The sequence below is a fragment of the Marasmius oreades genome, chromosome 6 (genome assembly GCF_018924745.1).
Source record: "Marasmius oreades isolate 03SP1 chromosome 6, whole genome shotgun sequence".
NCBI classification, from domain to species: domain Eukaryota; kingdom Fungi; phylum Basidiomycota; class Agaricomycetes; order Agaricales; family Marasmiaceae; genus Marasmius; species Marasmius oreades.
The window spans coordinates 2,706,962-2,726,772 of record NC_057328.1 but is presented as its reverse complement, the minus strand read 5'-3'; the positions used below and the strand labels follow the sequence as shown (position 1 = coordinate 2,726,772).

Genomic DNA, 19,811 nt, shown 5'->3' with positions numbered 1-19,811 from the left:
CAGTAACTTACATACGTATCAAAATTCTGATAGTCCAGCAGATTTGGATGATGACCAGCAAATCCCACGAAGTCCGGGCCACCGGCTACGGCCTGCCCAAAAAATTGGCCGAGGGCTGTTCCCTGAGCTTTCTTTTGGCGGTTGCTGAAGCCGAAGCCGAGGCCGTAGCCGCCACTCCCGAACCGGCTCGCGTCGTGGTTCTCAGTGGTGACACTACGTCAACTCCAAACTGTATATAGAACGTGGGCTGGGGCTCCAAAACCCCACGGTTGCAAATCGTTGCGGTTTGGCCGTGGTATGATGATTACTGTTAGCGAGGCATCACCAACATTGTAGGGGCTGGATTGTTTTGATGGATGATGGACCAACAAGTCACATTGGCAATCGTGCTGGCAACGAGCCGTAGCCTTCAAGCTAGCAGACCGTCGGCTGTCGAGCAACGAAAGGACGGCAACGCATAAATGCAACCATTTGACATTCATGACAACTTGAGCTTGTCTAGAAACCAAGGAGCAAGAAAGCGTCGGAGAGAGTAGGAGACAGGTAATGACATCTAGGATCATACCACTCTGAGATGTAGATTTTAAATTTCACGTTGTAGAAGCTGGGCCATTATTTATGGTCTTGTCAAAAACCATGCAAGAGTCCTCGGTGATCTCGCCTTCAGCAAGAAGCCTTTTATACTTCTCCTCCCATCCCAGAACACCAACGAAATCATATTCCCGCTGTTGGGCCGATAACATTTTGCCCCATATCTGGCCCATCCTCTCGATGGACAGCCTGAGCTTTTCCATGCACTTCAGCTGAACACCAACGGGTGCTCCTGCTTTGATCATATGCTCAATCGCAGCTTTCAAATATACTGTTTCCCCAATCAACGTTGCGTAAATTCGAGGAATAGAACAAACGCACAAGCATGCTGTTCATCGTCTTCAGGAATATCCTTTGTTGCTCGCACGTAGTTAAAGAATGCTTGCGCGTGTAATTTTCGTGCTTGCTCCGTATCAGTGAGCTCCGCTTTCCTACCGTAGTAAAATGCTTTTGCCCTTTTCAAGAAAAGTCGTCAGAAGAAAATGTCGGGTAGACTAGGGAACAGTGTACCCAAGGGCATATCCTCGAGGATAATAATAGAAAGCCGCTGCAGACGACGGGCCATCTTGACGAGCCGGAGCTTGACTACCATCAATGCCTTTGATCATCTCTTCCGCCGCCTTCAACAAGTCTTCTAAACGCTGCAGTTTTATAGGGATATCTTTTTCGGTGGCACAGACCTGAGGGAGGCGTCAATACAAGCAGTAACTCGGTTTAGATTTCAATATTGTTAACCTTGACCAACGCCTCGATGTGTAGCTTTTGGACGCCTCGAAGGAAAGAGTCGAGAAAGATGACGCCACGATCCTCCGAGGGTACGTTCTTCCAGGTTTCACGTCCCCATTTAATGACATCGATGGCTCGGATCATGTGCTCAGCTTCAGAAGTATAATTCCTTCTCGTTATTCCCTCTAAGAAACCAAACATTATCCAAGACCTGTGGACACGGCGATGCTTTTGTTAAACATTACGGTCCATGATCATGGCCGGAAAAATAGCCACCCACCGCACAGTAGTACTTAGCGCCGGTCGTACAGATTCCCATCCTTCCCTGGCTAATCTATCTTCCACCTCTCGGAAGAGCTTCTCGGGTCCAAATGGTGCCCATGACTTATGGTGGCTATTCTCGATTCTCACTAGAGATCGTGTGTGTGTCAAAAACCTCGAGTCAAGATTTATATGGCGAACACTCACTTTGCAAGTTGAACTTTTTGCCCCAGTCCGGATCACCAACATGGAAAGCCCGAGAGTCCAACATGATAGCATTTGAAAAGAATTCTATGACCTTCAGTCTGACCCTGGTCGATTCATCCCCACCTCTTGCCTGTGTTTTCATTTCATTCATCCATTCGTTACCTTGCTCGAGGGATAAGTACGCCTGGGAGATTGTCCACGCCTGTCAGAACCCCATGAGTTAATTCCAGTTTCGGAAAAAAATAGACAACACTTGAAAAGATCAACAGGACTTACACTGCTCTCAAATTTCCGCTCACGTTCTAACTGAGGTATCATGGCCAATGCGCACATCCAGGGTAAGAGACTCCTCTCATCGTTTTTGAATAAAAATCGACCGGATTGGTCTGCACCCAAGTTCAATGCTTCGAGTGCCTTGGATGCAGCAGCCAGACCGGTTTCGTATTCCGATTTCTGCTTCCGCTCGGATTCAGTAAGATTCTCTTTTGGCAACGTATCAATCGCCTCCTGCCACGCTAACGTACTGGCTTCGGGTTGTCCTAGAGCCTACCATCGAAATCGTCAGTTATTTTATTTTATTGAGAAAGTGAGAAGCCAGGCCGGGTTCAAGTTTTCGGACAGTTACAACTTACATCTTTTGCGGTCGCTAATCTCGCCCAGGCTTTCCCATAATACGGGTTGAGTTTTGTGGCCTATTTCAAATGTAATGACATTGAGCAGGGTTAATAAAGCCTTCCTTTCGTGAACAAAACTGCTCACCATAAGCGCGTCAGTGGCTGCATCGAGAAACCTGTAAGATTGTAAGGACCGCGCGTGAATATGGCCAGGTAAGATCGAAAATTAGGAGGGCAACTGACTGTTTCAAATGGAGTCGACAAGCAGATCGGTTGGCGTAAAGAATAGGATTCTTTTCATCGAGGGCTATAGCCTCTGTGTACTTGACGCTCGCAGATGCATAGTCTTTCCGAGCAAACATGGTGTTTCCTTCATCTTTGAGCTTCTGGGCACGTTCCAATGTTGATTGGTCGTCTGCCTACTTGTACTGAGAAAGCGCAAAATAGAACGAGTAAAAGTTTATAATAGAAAACCAAATGGTGTGAAGAGTCACAAAATCAGAACTTGTCACCCGACTCACCATCCTTATGGTATCAGTTTTTATCGAGGTGTGGCAAGAGGATGACGGCGAGTTACAAAGTTGTGATTCGATTACGTAAATCGTGATCTAGCACTCATGTTTTGTAGGTTCCTGTTCAAACCGTATACCAAAACTACTCATCTGTTCAACCTGTTCTCCAGATCAATGCCCTATCAGCCAACTTGATTGCCACTGCCAAATTGTCGGCGCTTCAGCTCGGGCGTGATCCTGAAGTTGACCCGGCCCAGATTGGCTTCGCCCTTGAAACGCTCTTCTTGTACCTGTTCTCAACTGAGCCTGTACAGGAGCTGACCCCGCCTATGATTGAAGTTACTACGCACATGCAGAGTTGAGGTTATCCTGAGGGACGCACAGCGTGGTGTCGGCGATCGTTGGAAGTGTAGTGCCATCGTGAGAAGTTCAACTCAGTGGCTCTTTGCATGAAGGATTCCTTTTGCCTTGTATGAAGTGAGTGTCCGAAGTATTTGGCTGACAAGGACTCCACCTGTGCGTAGTTGACTTTTGAATGGGAAACTTGTGCCTCCATTCTCGGGAATATTTGCCGGACTTAGCGTCGACGGCCATGAACTCTCCCTTCTGTTTCACTTGAGCCTCCGTAACATTCTCGCTGGAAACGGTTAATTGCGTTATCTCCAGCGAGCTTACTGTGCCATGGTTGATGAAGAGATTGTTGGTCGACAGACAATGTGAATAGCAAAATCGTGGACGCAACGTACATCTCTTGAGTGAGTCTCTTGTACCAAGGCGTATAATCCAGCTCTTTCACTCCAACAGTTCCGGGTCTCAATAACGCGCGTCTTGTTCACAGTATTCGCGTCCAAAACTGCGAGGATATATCTAAAAGAAAGTCACTCGGAGGCCAAAGCCAAGAAACGAGGGTTTTCGGTATTCAGCCAGCGAAGCTTCTCGTTTTGCGAGTCATATCATTTCCGTATACTTCTCACCAACTTTCGAACCCTCTTCGCAGCTGAGGTTTGGGAAATGATGGCATTGTGTATAGAAAAGAAGTCGGGCCGCCTCGGCACAGTGCCGAAGCGGCAGTTGAAAAATGCGGTTTGGCCCGGGGCGTTACTGCATTCGTTGTTCCTTCTTGACTTCATCCTACTCACAACGCGCTTTGATAGCGGCTGTTGGGACCACTATTCCACATTACTACACTCTTCCTTTGTTCTTCTTTGTCTCGCTTCGAATCACTTCGCTCGCCTTTACTAGCTGGTCTTCAATCACCATGCGTCTCAGTGACACCTTGCCCGATTTCACTGGTTCCCTTCTCGATGATGAACGCTTAGAAATCCTCGAATGTTTGGGCTCTGGAGCGTACGGAAAGGTCTACAAAGCGGTTGATCGCACCTCGTCCCCGGAATCGCCATCGTACTTCGCTGTCAAATGCCTTCTAAAGCCCAAGGCGGGAAGCAGAGAGGAGGAGTTCCAGTTACGCGAGATCGCTCTCCATAAGAAAGTATCTGGTCATCCCAATATTCTGGCGATCCATGAAGTTCTCTACGACGATTTCTTTGTATATGTCATTCTGGACTTTTGCGATGGAGGAGATCTTTTTGCCGCTATTACCGAGACCGTGACGTTCAACCGTGCGGATGAAAGCGTTCGGGACGTGTTCGTACAACTCTTGGACGCTGTTCGGCATTGTCACGACCTGGGGGTTTTTCATCGTGACCTCAAGCCAGAGAATGTGCTTTGTTCGAAAGACACTTCCTATGTGCGTATCGGCGATTTTGGTCTTAGCACAGACAAGCGCATATGCCAAGATTTTGGGTGCGGTAGTTCTTACTATATGAGTCCAGGTCAGTTATTCGTTATCGTTCGTTATATGCGTATGGATGACTGCATGCAATGTACGCTAGAATGTCTCGGTAAAGAAGGTCAACGCTCCTCCTATTCCCCTCGTCAAAATGACGTTTGGTCTCTTGGTATTATTCTTATCAACCTTATCACGTCTCGTAACCCCTGGAACTTGGCCGTTTCTAAAGATCAACATTTCGCAAGCTTCCTGGAGAATGGCAATTATCTTAGAGATCTTCTTCCTATATCCGACGAAGTCCATCACATTCTTACCCGCATATTTGAACTCAATCCGTTGCGTCGGATATCCATTCCCGCCCTTCGGAGGGCAATGCTAGATGTCAAATCTTTTCATCGAGCTGTGCTTCCAAAGTCCATTGATACTCGGAATTCAGAAAGAGAGGTCGTTACTCATTACACCGACGAGATCTCAAGCACAAGCAAGTTTATTTCGGAGTTATCTTTGAGCTCTGTGCAAGTGTCCGTCAAACCAGTCGGACCTACTCCTCTCGACGAACTCCTCAGCGGTATACTACGGATCTCGCACCATGTGCCAAAGGATACTATGCCCAAGTCCTACTCGCGATGGTGCGGAACTTCTGTTTCAGATTCAGATAAAAGCGATGTCGGTCCGGAAACTCCAGCCTCAAAGGCAGTCGAGCCCGAGGTTGAGGTCGAAATACCTGAGATGCAATTGGATGGAGCTGTCGCAAGAGAAAAGGATTTTCCTACCCCAAAGATCCGACAGCAACCGTTCATAGTCAGAGCAAAAGCGGCGGCAGTTTCACCCCCAAGATATCTAGCCAAGCAATTGGCGATGTTGATTCGGTAGTGAGATGTTTTTTTTTCTCGGTTTCAATGGTGATTGGACAGTTCCTGTATCAGTATTGTATGTACATACATTTGCGCTGGCCGTTGTACCTGTAATGATTGTATATTCCTAGTATATACTTACGTTCCGTTGCATACACGAGTCATATACGCCCCATCTCACGGTCTCCTTCAAACATTCAGCTGCTCACCAAGGTGACATGGGAAAGTATCGGTTGTGATTCTGAACACCGGCAACACAGCCATCAAATGAAAGAAGTACAGAACCGTCCACCTCACCTCATCTTTACCCTACTCCTTTTCAACGTTCTACTGTACCTCTAAAACCCTTCGAAACGCATCTACGTGCAAATGGCCGTAAGATTGCAATCTTCGACTTCCTCGTTGGCCAAGTATGCATCTGCGAAATCCCCCGGCGTCGACCTGTATAATGGAAGTAAATCGAGAGATTTCTGTAATTCATTTTGGGGAACTGGCGACTACGGGGCGAATATCTTATTCGCTAGGATGAGAGGTGCTGCACGGACTACCGATGGAATGAGAAATTTCTGGAAAGAGAGGTATGGTACTGCCGTTGTGTTTTTTTCTCTCTTTTCTCTACCAATGTTAAATTCGAGGCGAAGGCACTGATATCTCTCTTTCCTTTCTTTCTCTTATTGTTTAGAGCTCAAATTGAGGAAGAATATGCGAAGAAACTCTTAGATCTTTCTCGTATGGTGTTTGGAAAGGACGAGGTTGGGTGAGGGCAACCTGTACTTTTTACATCCATCCGATACGGACTTAACGGGACTCAAATCTTTCTCTTCCGAAAACATGTTTCAGGGAACTGAGGAATGCTCTCGATACACTACACTCCGAGACGGAGAAGATGGCCAAGGCTCACATGGATCTCTCGGAGCAGCTTCGGACCGATTTGGAAGAGCCAACGGTTGCATTGCTGAACAAACAACTCGAACATCGCAAAGTGGTACAATCCCCGGTCGAAAGGAGGTTCAAGGCAAAGCAGTCGCAGGAATCGTACGTCGTGAAGGCACGGGAGAAATACGAGGGTGATAGGCTGCGAATTGCTTCTTACACAAAACTCATCGAGCAGCAAGGGCCAGAGCTTGAACGCATCAGACAGAAGCTGAGGAGGGCCGAGCAAACTGTTGGGGCGAATGAGAAAGATTATGAAAATTTTTGTAAAGCGTTGGGGGATATGCTACCTGCCTGGGAAAGCGACTGGAAAGATTTCTGTGATTCCTGCCAGGATATGGAGGAAGAGAGATTAGATTTCATGAAGGATAATCTATGGGCATATGCGAATGCCGTGTCTGTGGTGTGTGTAGCGGATGATGTGGTGAGCGCTATCCGCTCCTCCGCGATGACAATTTTATGCTCAATTCCTCCCACAGTCATGCGAAGCGATTCGGACAGTACTTGATCAGCTTGAAACGGAACGGGATATCGAGTCCTTCGTCCAGGAATACGGTACCGGGAACTCTTTACCCAATGCACCTGAAGCTAGGCCGATTGAACATAATCCTTCGTCCTCGTCTACTTCACTCCATCTTCCGCCACTTGTCACTTCTTCTCGTCAAGCCAAATTCGCTCGCAAATCCCGTCGGCCTCCGCCAACAGTGTCTCAGCCCCCGGAAGAGGACCAACCCGTCAATAAGAATGGTACCTCTCCTCCAGTCATTGACAATCCCACGAAACCGCCGCTGCCCACACAATCACCGCCACCTGTATCACCTAAAGTGCCGGTTCCTCCACTCGTAGAGACAACGCCACCTCCTCCTGTATTTGTTGACCGCAACTCCAAGCCGATGCCTCCCCATCCGAACCAAGCCCCGCATCCTGGCACAGCAGGGCCCCCCCATCCACCCCCGGAGCAGCAACCCGAGGACCCAGGAAGACCCATTTTGTTCTATGGTGAGGTTATTCTCTATTTTCTATCCATTGGTAACTTGGCATTAACTTTACTTTATTCAGTTGAAGCCCTTTACGACTACACTGCTACTATAGATGAGGAATTCAGTTTCCAAGCTGGAGATATCATCGCGGTGACTGCTACTCCTGATGATGGCTGGTGGAGTGGTGAACTTTTGGATGAAAACCGAAGAGTGGAAGGAAGACATGTCTTCCCTAGCAATTTCGTTCGACTCTTTTAGGAGCCACCACGATTTCAGATTCGTGCTTATACCGTTGTAAAAGCAATATGGGATCAGGGATCTCTGAGATGGACCTTTTAAAATATCTTGCTTTAAATTATTCCAAATGAAGATATATATCTTGTTTCTAGTGCTTACATGCCTGTTGTAACAACCGTGCTTACTTTGTTCTTCCTCCTGCAATTGAAGCGTTATTGTTCTCTTCAGAACAACAAGTCAATACGCTCGCTTACGGTTCGGTTATGTACTCCGAACCCGTCTAAGCGTATGCATTTAATTTAATAATTAATTGCGCTTGCTACTAGGCTGTCGTTGACAGCAGCTTCCCATTTTCCGGAATCCACTTTTAGCTCGGTCGGTCTAGCAAGTATTGGCCACCACAAGGACCTACTTATATCACGAAGGACAATAAGGAATCGATTTTGGGTTTGGTCCAGTCGCGAGGCACTCAGGTCATGATCGTTGGGGCAGAACAATAGCAGAGGGAATACAAAAGCAGGACAAGGGGTCCCGTTCGTATTCCTTTATTACTCTCTCTCGAAATAAAAGGCCATTGACTCGGACACCAGGCTCGCCACAAAATTTCTTGAAAGCCCTGTATTGCCCGCAACTGTACACGCCACTATCGTTTCTTTCGAATGGGCTTTCCTACGACTATGTCTCAAATTGCAGCATCTTATTTCGGTGCGAAGCATAGTAAAAGTGGCGGAAAGCTAGCCAGTGACTCAAGTTTTACCTCCGGCCGTGTCACCCGTTCGCGATTTACTGCAACCTCGCACCTCGCACATTTAGTGTCCTTCCCTGCAGCTCTTACCGTCTCGGGAGAGGACTCTCCTCGTCATTCATGCTCGCCACACCCCGTGGCATCTTCTAGTCGTGAAATTACGCGTCAGGACCCCGTAGATGTCACTAGCACGACTTCTTCTCGGCCACCCCTCCACCGCGAGCACGTCACCTACCACACCAATAATCTAGATCTATTCGACGGCAGGACTAACCATCCTCTATTCGCAGAAACGGCACCTACCTTATCCAACGTCTTCCCTCAAATGAATGACCCCCAATCCCAGCGGAAAATAGAGGGCTATCAATACACAGGCGGGTGGACATTGCGGGCAGACGGAACACATACATACATTCCGACTGGGAACATACGCGAAATTCCTGATGAGGAAGATGAAGACGGATTCCAACCGGTCGAAGTGCTAGATGACTCCCTCCTGGCTTCTCCTCGGATGTTACCTCCCGATACAACCCCTCCTCCGAGACCCCAGGGTGGGATATGTCTGCTTCCTCCCAGTAACATTTTCACTCCTTACCAGTCTGCTCCTCCGAGTTCACATGGTGTATTCCAACCTCCTCGGCCATCATTACCATTCTCCGATGCTTCCAACTCTGTCTGGCGGTCGTTGCCACAATTTTCGCCAGCACAATCTGCAGCTAAATTAGAGGAAGGGCCTCCGCCTGCATCGCCTTTTGACATCCCGGACGTGCCAAGCAGCAACCCCTACGGCTTCGCAGAGTTTCTTGAAAAGGAGCCTATTGTGAGGCAAAACCTTGGGTCAATTAAGCGTCTTTGCGATGTAGGTTTTACTATCGTCACTCTCCATGAAAGCCTAAACAGTTGACCGATACCCTCCCCTCTTTGTCCTAGAATTTTACGTTTTTGGCTCCCTCGCGGGATGACCAGGGTGTATGCACACTTTTAGTCGACACTTTAAAGCGAGTCAAAGAATCACTCTATCGTGGGCTTCTCGTTCCAAATGATCTCTGGAAGTTCCTTAGCGATCCCAAACGAATCAGGTTTAGGAATAGAATGCTTTCCTTGCGCAGGTAAGGGCTGATCGAGTGGACGTTTTATGATGCAGGTTAACACTATTCGTTTTAGGACGCTGATACGTCTAGAAAGAGTTTCCACTCAACTGACATTCCTTCGGTCCGAACAACTAGTCGACATTCTTTCCAAGCTCGGTGACCACCATAAAAAGTTGTCTGATATTGCGTCAAAGCTGAATGTAAGCCTTCCTCAACACCAGCCCAATTGACTGTTTTATGCATCATTTAACCTTCTTTCCTTTAGACTACTTTTGAACTGCTCGATCTATACGGTCTTCACGAGACAGCCTTGGCTTCGAAACGAAAAAGCTCCGCTGATCTTTATCTGAAAGCTAGAGGATCATACCTCTGCAAGAAACCCTCAAGACCGTATCGCTCTTGACATGGATACCTACTAACCTGCTACTCCACCACCTTTCTTGATTTCGATACCGGATGGATTTTGGATGTTTTCTGTTTCAAACTTCGAACTAGACTGTCTTGCCCACTCGCTCTCGCTACCTGCTTTCTGGCATTCTTTTCCCTCATCACTCTGACATGATTCCATTTCTTGTGCGTTCTGTTCTCGCAACGCTTTCTTGATGATATGTTTATTAGATTTTTATGTATATTTTCGTGACAAGTTACGAGCATTATGCAAGCTGAAGACGATTCCTTCCATGTTCGATGACGATAATGGTTCCCCCCCTTTGCATTCTCCATGGAACTTTCTACGACTAGATATTAACACCAATAACCAGGATGTCTACTGAACAATAAATACAACAGCTGTCCCAGACTCTTCGAATCGATGACATATTTGCCACATTACTCGTCGTCGTCCCCGTCCTCGCCTTCGTCTTCGGAAACGTCTAATCCGGCTTCCCTCATTCTAGCTTTATCCTGAGCGTGCTTGCCCGAGAGCTCGTCGACCAATACAAGTAAGTCTTCGTGCTCTCTATCTGTCTCTTTACGCTTTTCTTCAGATTCTTGAAGCTCTATAGTCAACTTGGCGATATCTTTTTGAAGTGTTGCGAGCTACGAAAACGTCGAATAAAGCGAACAGTCACCTAAGTCAAGGAGGGACATTCTTTACCTGATCATTCGAGGAGAGTGTCTGTTTCAGTTGCGCGTTCAAAGACTCGATCTCTCCCGACTGGGTACGGATTACTTCTCGGAGTGACGAAACCAACATCGTCAATTCCGTCGTTTGACCTGTAACAGCATGTACGATGATGAGTTGACAACCATCATGAGTCCATCAGCTCAAAGAACACCTTACCGCTTGACGCAGAAGCCAATTGGTCAGGTTCAGTTGACAGACCTCTCTGAACCGTGTCTATGAACATACTGTCAGACTTCAAGCCATATTTGAGCTGTCTATTCCTTACAATAAGTCGACTTCCAAAAATCGACAAACGCCCAGTCAAACCATATTTCTCCTTCCTGTTCTTCGGGCTTTTGAAGATGAGAGACGGGGGTGGTGTTGAATGGTAAGACCGAAATCTCAGGGCTGACAGCTTTAAATCGTTCATCCTCCCGCAAGCGAGACATTCGCCCGATCAGTGTGTCCACACCAAGGCGATTGAGGATAGGATATGTGGTGTGTCTGTATCAACACCGTCAGTTGTCGACTAATAAAAAACATGATCAAAAACATTCCTGGTAATTTCGCCCGGTTCACGGTTGAATTCGTAACATATACCAAGCAAGAAAAGACAAAGACCGGGTACAACCAAATCGCCTTCTGAGGCATAGTTGACAGGTTCGACGAGCTAGGGAAAGATTGAGTTAGAACCATAATTCTCAGAGCAACAGAAGAGAAGTACGATTCCCAAACCACCAGCATCCAAGAAATCCCTCACAGCCCCTGGCTCTTCCCAGAGCCATTGTGATAGCAGACAAAGGTATGCCACGATCAGCCTATCCCATTCTCTCGCTTCTCGGTCCGAATTATTCGCTCTTGATCGTGCCAATAACGACAAGGACAGATTCTCCGTCATAATTTGACACAGTGTCTGCGGGGGCTCATCATCTTCTGCCAAGGTTTCGGCTGGAATGGGAGCCTGAGGGGCTGTTGTATCGGCCGGTACAAAGAAGTTACCAGTGTCTGAGCCTGTGGCGGGTTGAGGTTTGATCGAACGCGCAAGGGACTTGCAACGAGGAGAGTTGCGGAGAAGGTGGGAGAAAAGTAAAGAGGCGAAATGAGTTGAGGCGACCATAACAGGATCCAACGGTGTGTCAGAATTCGGGATCATCACCAGAGACTGAATCAGCGGATTCGGTAGTAATTCTTGGAAACAGGTCGTTAAAAAAAGCGCGAATGTTGACGTCGACTCAACCAAAACTAGAGAAAGGCTTACCGGAGCCAACGTGAGGTACCAGTCTTTGGATAAACGCTTGTTTTCTTTCCTCCTTGCGGACAAAGTTCTGTGTTTTGATGAGCTTGGTTCTTAAGTTTGCGAGGAGCTGTTTTTACCTCAAAGACACTAACTGCAGCAGCTCTCATCATCAGGCCACCAGACAACCTCTTATGAGCGTCCATGCCGTTGTATTCACCATGTAATGCGAGCTCAACGAGGGCATCTAAGGCAGTTGCAGCTTCTAATCTATCCCATTCTTCACCGTTGGTTTCTGGTACCGGCATGTAAGGTGTCAGAATGAAGTCGGACATTGGAAAGTTGAGGTTTGAAGGTAATGAGGTAAGAGCCTGTATTCCAGACACTGAGTTGAATGACAGAGGGGAAGGCACCATAAGGCACACCTTGGTTTTGAGTACTGTTGGTGCATTTGAGGCCAAAGCCATTTCGATGAGACAACGAATGTATGCTGGTTGTTCTTGTGCCTAAGGCCGATTTAGCTGGCAGAGACGTGCTCTGATGAGATGACATACGCCTTTAGAACCAACGAGCAAGCCTATGATTCCGACCACAGCAGACGCGTTGGCAAGCTTCTGATCATCCCAAAACTGTAGTGCGAACTCTTGAGGACCAAGTTCTTGCATCGACATATTAGGAGGAAAGAGGAGCAGAGATAAGAGTGATGATGGTAGCCCCGTTTCGCGGAAATAGGTCTGGTCCTTAATCAGTGGACGTATAAATGCAGTTAAGTAGTCTAGGACGAACTTGATTTGATGAATTAAAACGGAGGAAGCTGTCTAGACATATGAGTGCCTCCTCAGTGACCGCTCCACCATCAACACCTCCTTCTTGAGTGACCATGTTGAATAACTTTTCGAAAGCGCCCTCGAACGCGAGAACCTTTTGAATGTCAGCGCTTTGTGTGATCAACGACTTGACAACAGCGATAGCCTCTAGGACAGCGTTCATCAGCTCTTCGCAAATATACGACGGTAGCAGGACTTACCGTTCCTAATGATCTCCCGTTTATCCTCCAAAACCGCGATGATACTCCTAGAACCGGATGGAGCGGTGAGGAAGTAGGATTGGACACGCTGTCGTCGATTTTGCAGCAAAATAGATAGGAATTGCAACGTCGCAAAACGTGTATAGAAGTTATTATCAGCCAAAAGAGCCATAAGCGCATGTAAAGCTTGCTCATTCTCCAAGATCGCATCCGTGTTTTTGAATCCCAAGTCCCTCTCCTCCTCCACATCACAAAGCATAGTCAGGGTTTCTAATGTAGCTTTACCTATGTCTGGATCGACCTCGGCATCGTTGTAAAGAACTTGTAAAAGGCCTGGCAGAGCGCGTTCGCCGACATCTTGCTTGTGATCTCTGGAAAGTCCCTTCAAAGCGAGCACTGCTGCGCGGCGATCTGCGAGTAACGTCGCAGGAGAAAGCCTATCAATGAGCTTCCCAACGATTTCTGCGGCTGTCTGGGGGGCGCCAGTTGGGCCACGAAGAGCGACATAGGTTTGCGATAGAAATTCCATGCAAAAAGACCAGACTAGGACGATGTGTGACCAAATTACACAGCCACACGATTTTCCGTAGGCAATTTTGTACGCGGTTGGACGTTCTTCGCTGGATTTTGATTTTTTGTTGGCAAATTCGGAATCTCTCGAGTAAACTTTCTGAGTTCGTTGTAGGTACTTCCTCGTCAGTCGTGTTCAGCTCGAACTGTTGCGGTATGAGCTCTACCCCATGGTCATCCGCCGCGGGGGTATTCCACTTGTTTTCCGTGTCACCCGTCCCGCAAGAAATTCGCCCCGCCCGCCAACAAAGGAGACGGAAGTCTACTGGGTCTGAATGGGGTTAAGGAGATAGCCGTTCTTCCTTGTACACGTTAAAGTATAATACAAGGCATAACCATAACTCGGGAAGTAGCATTAGTGGCCCACACGAACGGCTGACGAGACCTTGAACATTTGAATGTACTCAGGGCACGCATTTGCTTGTTACTACCACCGATAGTCCTTCTTGGCAGTGATATCAGAAGAACTCATGAGTCTCCAGAAAGGATGCTCATGTAAAATTAAAATTCGAATGATGGTGTTAGAACTATCATCGCCTCATACGTATTCCGGAGCTACAATATTAACCCCCTAAATCACTACTGTTCCATAATATCAAAGTTCCAAGAACCACCTTCGGGCTCCCCGGAACAGTTTGGAAATGAAATGAAAGATGGATGTGTATCGTGAAATAAGTACCGTGCAAGATTTGGGTTTGATTGGAGTGTATGTATTAGTACGTACATCGATTAATGAGACAAGTAACTGTGAGCAATGCAAGCTAATGACGAAGAAGGAACGTACAATAGTGAAATACATGTGATGCGATACATCATACATTTTAGACCAAGAAAAAATCCAAAGATCTGAACTAAAGAAATGATAGGACGTCAGGTATCCGAATTGTTCCATCCGCGAGTAGTCTGGATCTGAGTCAGAAGAAGGGAGAAAGAAAGCAAAAGAAATAGAAATTTCAATCAAATCGCATGGCCAATTCCACAGGCATCCAACCAGCTATCCCAAAGCTGGTTCCGGGATCGTTCGTTGCCCATTATTGACGCGAACTCGACCACATTCCACACATCCTGGAAATTACTTCCCAGTCCTAAACTAATTCGAACAACTCCTAGTTCTCTTCCGACCACCTGTTCAAAATCTTTGAGGGTAGCCCCTGGACAAAGCTGTTGCATATGATCCTCGATACCGAGTATCGCAGCGGCACCACCAGGATTACACATGCAACCCGTCCGAAGAGAGATGTTCATCTTTGATGCTGAGAACTCCACGAACGAGTTGGGTATCATCTCACCGGTTGGCTGCGGACAGATAGAGACAAATCAGGTATCCGTTCGAGACAGGTCGAATGGATGACTTACGAAGGAGAAAATCAGTGAGATAATGGAACCTGTCTCGGACTGTTCCCCGATGGACTTAATCCGGTTTGTGGGTCGCCGAGATAGAATACGAACAATGGGGATCCCGGTAGGACCATGTCGAAGTCGAGAGAGTGCTTTTACCGTGTAATCGGTGAGGCATGAAAGCCTAAGCGGTAAGAAAGGGAGATACGCCGACAGAAAACGTAAGCCATCTGATACTGCTGAGAGGGTGAGGTAGTTAATGGTGCCATCCTGCCCTGAAGGTTAGACAGGACCATTGATTCAGCACGTAGAACTGACCTCGAATTGTTCGTGTAAATGACGGGACCGAGTGATAATATTGCCCGGAACTTGCACCACGTCAACGGTCCCTCCCGCAAACCAAGGTCTTTTAAGTTGCCTCAGGAAAGACTTCTTAACAACTAGTGCGCCCACACCAGTCGGAAATCCGAACATTTTGTAAAAGGAGATGGCCATCGCGTCAACAGGAGTATCGGACAGTGAGATAGGCGATGTGGGCGCAAGGGCGGCGGCATCTAAGAGGGTGTGGTAACCAAGAGATGAAGCATACTCGATAATCGATAATGGTATTTTTGAGTTAGAGATATTGGACAGTCCTGTAATTGCGAAGAGACTGGGTGCAGGGGACTTCGCTCGGGGGCGATTCTGTAGAAGTAGGGTCTGAAGGTGCTGTTAGGCGTTGAAGTAAGCGCATATATGAGATGATTACCTTTGCAATTCTTGCATCGAAGCCGCCATGGTTGGTAGTCGGTATGTATACTACGTCCGCTTCAGCGCGGGTGGCAAATTCCCGTATTCCGTGAACACTGTTATGAGAGTCGGCGCACAAGACATATTTACTTCCTTGAGTGAACGGGTACGATTCACCAATGAGTTTTAGTGCGCCAGAAGCATTGGGAGTGAAGACGACCGTGTATTCTGAGGGTGCCTTGAAGAACGAGAGTATCGCTTCACGAGCTTCGTCGGCGCATTTGAGAGATAGCTTTGAGCTAAAAAGTACATGATATAAGGCCAATCAGTGCGTAAATGAAGGAAGACATACCTGTTGCTGGTTGAGTGTGTGTTTCCCATGATATGATCGCTCAAAAAGTCCGCGTGAACACGAATCAGACTCTCTGGATATAACGACCCTCCCATGTAGTCCACATACGTCTCCCCGAGTCGAGCGAGCCGCCGATAGTCGCTACGACGAAGCGAATCGAGTATCCACGTTTGGCGATATTCTGTTGGAAACGATTGAATTACAGACAAGGACGCGATGACGTTAATGCTCGATTGAGCGACGAGGACTCACCAGGGTATTCTTGGAGAAACTGGTCATATGCCACGTAACTTGCACCTGCAGCCGGAAAGTCAGCCGTAGGTGCATACGCAACGTGACTGGTCGGAATAATTTGAGAAGCAGGGGGGTCTTCGCTATGTTGATCACTGTATTTGTGCTTTTCGTGCTTTTCGTTTAGCCCGAGGCTGAAATGCGATACTTCCTGAGAGCTGTCAGAACCAAAAACAGAGTGGGCGGATGTACACCCTAAGCCTAGTCCAGATAGAATTGGTAAAGAACGCTGCCGCCGAATTGTACGGGTGTTGGGGGTGACATCGCTTGACTGCAAGTTGCCCATTTCGGCCTTTGATGTCTGAAGACTCGAAAAGGTGACTTGAAGGTGACTGTGGCAGATACGAAACGTTTCGGAGAGGGCGCGCTAAACAAGGTGGTCCATGACAGGCGAAGGTAAGAAATACTGGCAGCTGTGGCTCAAGGTAAAAGCTGACACCGCTTACAAATAAGAAGAAACAGATTTGACTTGACCTTGTTCCTGCAAGGATCCAGCTTTCCGAGCTTTGGCCAGTTGTTCGCAATTTGATTCAATAAGCCTGAGTGCACGAAGCTCAGATCACGATCGGAGGCTGTCCTCCCCGAGAAGAATGGGTTTCAGAATGAATAGGTGCCCTGAATCGCAGAATTGAATTCTGGTCCGTAGTGGTATGTTTCGCAAACATAACTGGGGATGCAGGTTTCACTACAGCGCTAAAACCATTTGTTCTTTTATTATGATTTCCCCGGAAGAGTAGAGTTTATAAGCCCCGAAGGAAAAGCACAGTGGAGATGTTCTCAGAGCGCCCAAGTCTTGATTATTCCTCCAGCATTGAATATATAGTGACGAAACCGCACCATAAGCGTAAAGAGGTTGGTCAATTCAGCATATCTAGACTCAGCAGACCTCGGAGACCCGTAATCAATCAGCTTCGAGAGTACGGCAGGGCAAACTCCACATGGGTTGCGCCGACGCAAATCAAGATGTCAGGGTTCCCCGCAGCGAACAAGCATCCAATCGGGCGATGAAGGCCGGTTCCGAAAGGGCTTGAAACCCGTCCTCTCCGAGCCTGTCTACACTCTAGGTTCATGCTTGATTCACGTCCTCCATCTCGAAATACACCTCGATAAGACCATAACAGTTCCGAAACTGGGTAGCAGAAAAACGTCAGATAGAATTCAAAAAGGTCCCGCCCCACACGAAAACATTCTCGAAACCACCATGTCCGAGGAGCGATCAGGCCAACTTACGATCGTCGGCGTTCTGGGTCAGGTCAAGGTCGGGTGCTAGGAAAGTGCTTATGAGCGAACGGAAGGATCGCCCATCCGTGCTTGACACCCAAACGAATATTGGCGAATTGGTGGCGGCAGTGGATTCCAGGGACAGGTCCGGAGTAGAAGGTCAAGCTTCAAGGGCGATGCTCTTCCTTTTGCCTTCACGAAGAGCCGAACGGAGAAATTTTTGAACGGAAGCTGTGTAGAAGTATTGCAATGACTAGCGACTGGCAACGTCACTGACAGTAAAAGAATGGCGACATTCCTCGGTTAGAAACTTCAAAGGACTCTTGAGTATGAGCTATCTCCAACTGTAGGCCAGGAAATTGGCGTACGTGCAGTTCCGGTCTTGAAAGAACATCGAACATGGGCTTCCGAGTATGACGGTTTTGTAAGGATCCAAAGCTTCGAATTCGAATCCTTACTACATAACATCCTGTTGAATCAAGATCAGAGCGTAAGCCTGTCACAGAGCAGGTCATGATTACAAAAGGGAGTAAGCAACCAGGACTTACCACTTCAATAAAACTTTCAACTTTCCAAGCCTGAGTGCGGAAGGCTGACCGTGTGTCGCGTAATGTGCCCCCGAATGGATCAGAAGTCCCACGGGTCCAACTCGGATTTCGGCTTCCACCTCTATCATGTCTTCCGACCAGAACCGACTTTCTGAGCCCCCTTTCGTCACCGTAGAAGGTCTGTTCAATACACGGGCTGTCGGTGGTTATTCGGTACCATCAGATCCTCAGTCGGTCGTCCGCGTCAAACCCGCCATACTGTATCGGTCTGGCGATCCCTCTCGAATCACTGAGAAAGGCAAAGAGCAGCTTCTTTCACTCGGGATACGTCGCGCCTTTGATTTTAGAAACGACTCCGAAATAGCTGGCTATGGCTCCAAAGTCCTCGAAATTCCGAATGTAGAAGTTACCAAAGCTCCTGTTTCCCGGGACCACGATAAATCTCTCGACCCGGCCACCCTTATTAAGCAGCTGTAGGTGCGACTCCCTTGCAAACTCCAACACTAACCTCTTGCATTGTGAAAGTATGAGTCAATTTGAAACCAATGAAATCCAAGTAAGATGCGAGCATTGGCCCGCCCGCTCTCGTCTTTGATGAATTTACAGGCGTTTATGAGGATTTACACTGAGATTCTGGAGCTCGGGGGACCAGCATTTGAGAAGATCCTCAGACACATGATCGAGAAACCAGACGAACCCCGCCTTGTTCATTGCACAGGTAAAAGCACTTGGTTTCAACCTCTCTACCCTACACGTCAATTTATGCTCGTCAATGCTACACTCAGCTGGGAAAGACAGGACCGGTGTCTTTGTTGCGTTGGTTCTCATGGTGAGGTGCTTGTTTGCCTTAGTCTCTAGCTTTTTTATGGGTGTTTCGTCTTCCTTGACAGATTCTTGGTGTCAATGACCAGGATATTATTGATGACTACTCGTTAACGACAATCGGGCTAGAGCCAGTGATTCCTCTAATAAAGGAAAGGGCTGGCAAGCTAAACAAAGCCTACCAAGAGAACCCGATAGCTGCGCAGAAAATGGGTAGCTCAAGGTATACAGCGGCGTCCACTTCTACAGCCACATCCATCATTCTTATATCTACATTCAATCGTACGTCTACAGACCGGAGACAATGGCCGCAACTCTACATATGATTCGCCAAAAATACGGCGGCGCTGAAGAGTATTTGAAGTCGCACACGAGTTTGAACGACAGCGATATTCGGCAGCTCAGAGAAAATTTCGTCCTGAGGACGGCGTAAATGGACTTTGTTTTATTCTTTTTGGATGTGGGTTACTTCCGACTCAAGTGGGATCGTACGGGTTCGCAGGGAGAGACAGGAAGGTGAGTGTCAAGAAATGAGTTATTCACGACTGCAACTCCCAGTGGACCGCTTAGAAAGAGCAACACTATTGAATATTGATCACCCACCGGGCCCAGCTACTGCTGTAACCATCCATCAGTGTCGCAAAAATTCAGAATTGACAGGTCATCAGGCTGTTACTCACGTTTCTTCGTGTTTGTTTGTAAATCAGAAAGATGCCCAGAATGTTCTGCTCTTTTTTCTAGTCAGAAGATTTCTTCGAGGAGTCGAGAAATGTCATACTCTCGTGATGATTTGTCCCTTGTAAGGCAGACTCTGGTATCGGGGAATCATGATCATCTAGACTACATGGCGAATGTTCAGAAATGGGCTGCGATAGGAATTATCAGCTAATACAGGACTTCAACATGTTATGATGGCCAGATGGAAAACTACTAGTTACGCCACTGTCGAGTTCGATGCTACTGTGACCGGGAGTCCATACCTCTTATGGGTAAGTGCCAAGGTGGTGCCAGTTCCAAGCCAGTTCCGAAAAAGC

The 19,811-nt window shown here is 47.5% G+C and overlaps 7 protein-coding genes across 9 annotated transcripts; 4 read left to right on the top strand and 3 right to left on the bottom strand.

Annotated features, from left to right (window-relative positions):
* Positions 1-131: 131 nt before the first annotated feature.
* E1B28_010360 (uncharacterized protein) lies at positions 132-2,983 on the bottom strand. 2 transcript variants are annotated; one of them, XM_043155319.1, is made up of 12 exons: positions 2,921-2,983; positions 2,643-2,818; positions 2,545-2,575; positions 2,418-2,477; positions 2,062-2,331; positions 1,786-1,987; positions 1,598-1,727; positions 1,327-1,528; positions 1,102-1,271; positions 913-1,046; positions 566-862; positions 132-498 (listed from the first exon to the last, which is right to left on the bottom strand). In XM_043155319.1, exons 1-11 carry the CDS (start codon positions 2,921-2,923, stop codon positions 591-593), a joined length of 1,650 nt encoding a protein of 549 aa, XP_043007785.1. In that variant the 5' UTR covers positions 2,924-2,983; the 3' UTR covers positions 132-498; positions 566-590. The 2 variants fall into 2 exon arrangements, with proteins under 2 accessions (XP_043007785.1, XP_043007786.1); XM_043155320.1 differs by having other exon boundaries at positions 132-862; positions 2,643-2,827.
* A 1,186-nt stretch (positions 2,984-4,169) lies between these two features.
* Positions 4,170-5,573, top strand: E1B28_010359 (uncharacterized protein; the record flags this gene model as incomplete). The annotated part of the gene is made up of 1 exon (XM_043155318.1): positions 4,170-5,573. One exon carries the CDS (start codon positions 4,170-4,172, stop codon positions 5,571-5,573), a length of 1,404 nt encoding a protein of 467 aa, XP_043007784.1.
* A 350-nt stretch (positions 5,574-5,923) lies between these two features.
* On the top strand, positions 5,924-7,725 carry E1B28_010358 (uncharacterized protein; the record flags this gene model as incomplete). The annotated part of the gene is made up of 5 exons (XM_043155317.1): positions 5,924-6,132; positions 6,237-6,311; positions 6,395-6,911; positions 6,967-7,486; positions 7,547-7,725. 5 exons carry the CDS (start codon positions 5,924-5,926, stop codon positions 7,723-7,725), a joined length of 1,500 nt encoding a protein of 499 aa, XP_043007783.1.
* Positions 7,726-8,036: 311 nt separating this feature from the next.
* Positions 8,037-10,150, top strand: E1B28_010357 (uncharacterized protein). Its single transcript, XM_043155316.1, has 4 exons — positions 8,037-9,308; positions 9,380-9,558; positions 9,614-9,740; positions 9,806-10,150. Exons 1-4 carry the CDS (start codon positions 8,364-8,366, stop codon positions 9,941-9,943), a joined length of 1,389 nt encoding a protein of 462 aa, XP_043007782.1. The 5' UTR covers positions 8,037-8,363; the 3' UTR covers positions 9,944-10,150.
* An 83-nt stretch (positions 10,151-10,233) lies between these two features.
* On the bottom strand, positions 10,234-13,464 carry E1B28_010356 (uncharacterized protein). Its single transcript, XM_043155315.1, has 12 exons — positions 12,907-13,464; positions 12,666-12,853; positions 12,434-12,613; positions 12,305-12,385; positions 12,020-12,250; positions 11,904-11,970; positions 11,370-11,833; positions 11,201-11,315; positions 10,932-11,147; positions 10,823-10,879; positions 10,637-10,755; positions 10,234-10,578 (listed from the first exon to the last, which is right to left on the bottom strand). The coding sequence occupies exons 1-12, from the start codon at positions 13,433-13,435 to the stop codon at positions 10,369-10,371; spliced, it is 2,457 nt and encodes an 818-aa protein (XP_043007781.1). The 5' UTR covers positions 13,436-13,464; the 3' UTR covers positions 10,234-10,368.
* A 969-nt stretch (positions 13,465-14,433) lies between these two features.
* Positions 14,434-18,004, bottom strand: E1B28_010355 (uncharacterized protein; the record flags this gene model as incomplete). Its single annotated transcript, XM_043155314.1, has 9 exons — positions 17,956-18,004; positions 17,776-17,876; positions 17,417-17,717; positions 16,148-17,315; positions 15,896-16,076; positions 15,563-15,842; positions 15,133-15,513; positions 14,833-15,084; positions 14,434-14,772 (listed from the first exon to the last, which is right to left on the bottom strand). Exons 4-9 carry the CDS (start codon positions 16,470-16,472, stop codon positions 14,434-14,436), a joined length of 1,758 nt encoding a protein of 585 aa, XP_043007780.1. The 5' UTR covers positions 16,473-17,315; positions 17,417-17,717; positions 17,776-17,876; positions 17,956-18,004.
* Positions 18,005-18,055: 51 nt separating this feature from the next.
* E1B28_010354 (uncharacterized protein) lies at positions 18,056-19,566 on the top strand. Of its 2 annotated transcripts, XM_043155312.1 has the most exons (7): positions 18,056-18,428; positions 18,481-18,511; positions 18,562-18,673; positions 18,741-18,784; positions 18,846-19,000; positions 19,072-19,293; positions 19,348-19,566. In XM_043155312.1, the coding sequence occupies exons 1-6, from the start codon at positions 18,082-18,084 to the stop codon at positions 19,208-19,210; spliced, it is 828 nt and encodes a 275-aa protein (XP_043007778.1). In that variant the 5' UTR covers positions 18,056-18,081; the 3' UTR covers positions 19,211-19,293; positions 19,348-19,566. The 2 variants fall into 2 exon arrangements, with proteins under 2 accessions (XP_043007778.1, XP_043007779.1); XM_043155313.1 differs by having other exon boundaries at positions 18,562-18,784; positions 19,072-19,466.
* Positions 19,567-19,811: the final 245 nt, after the last annotated feature.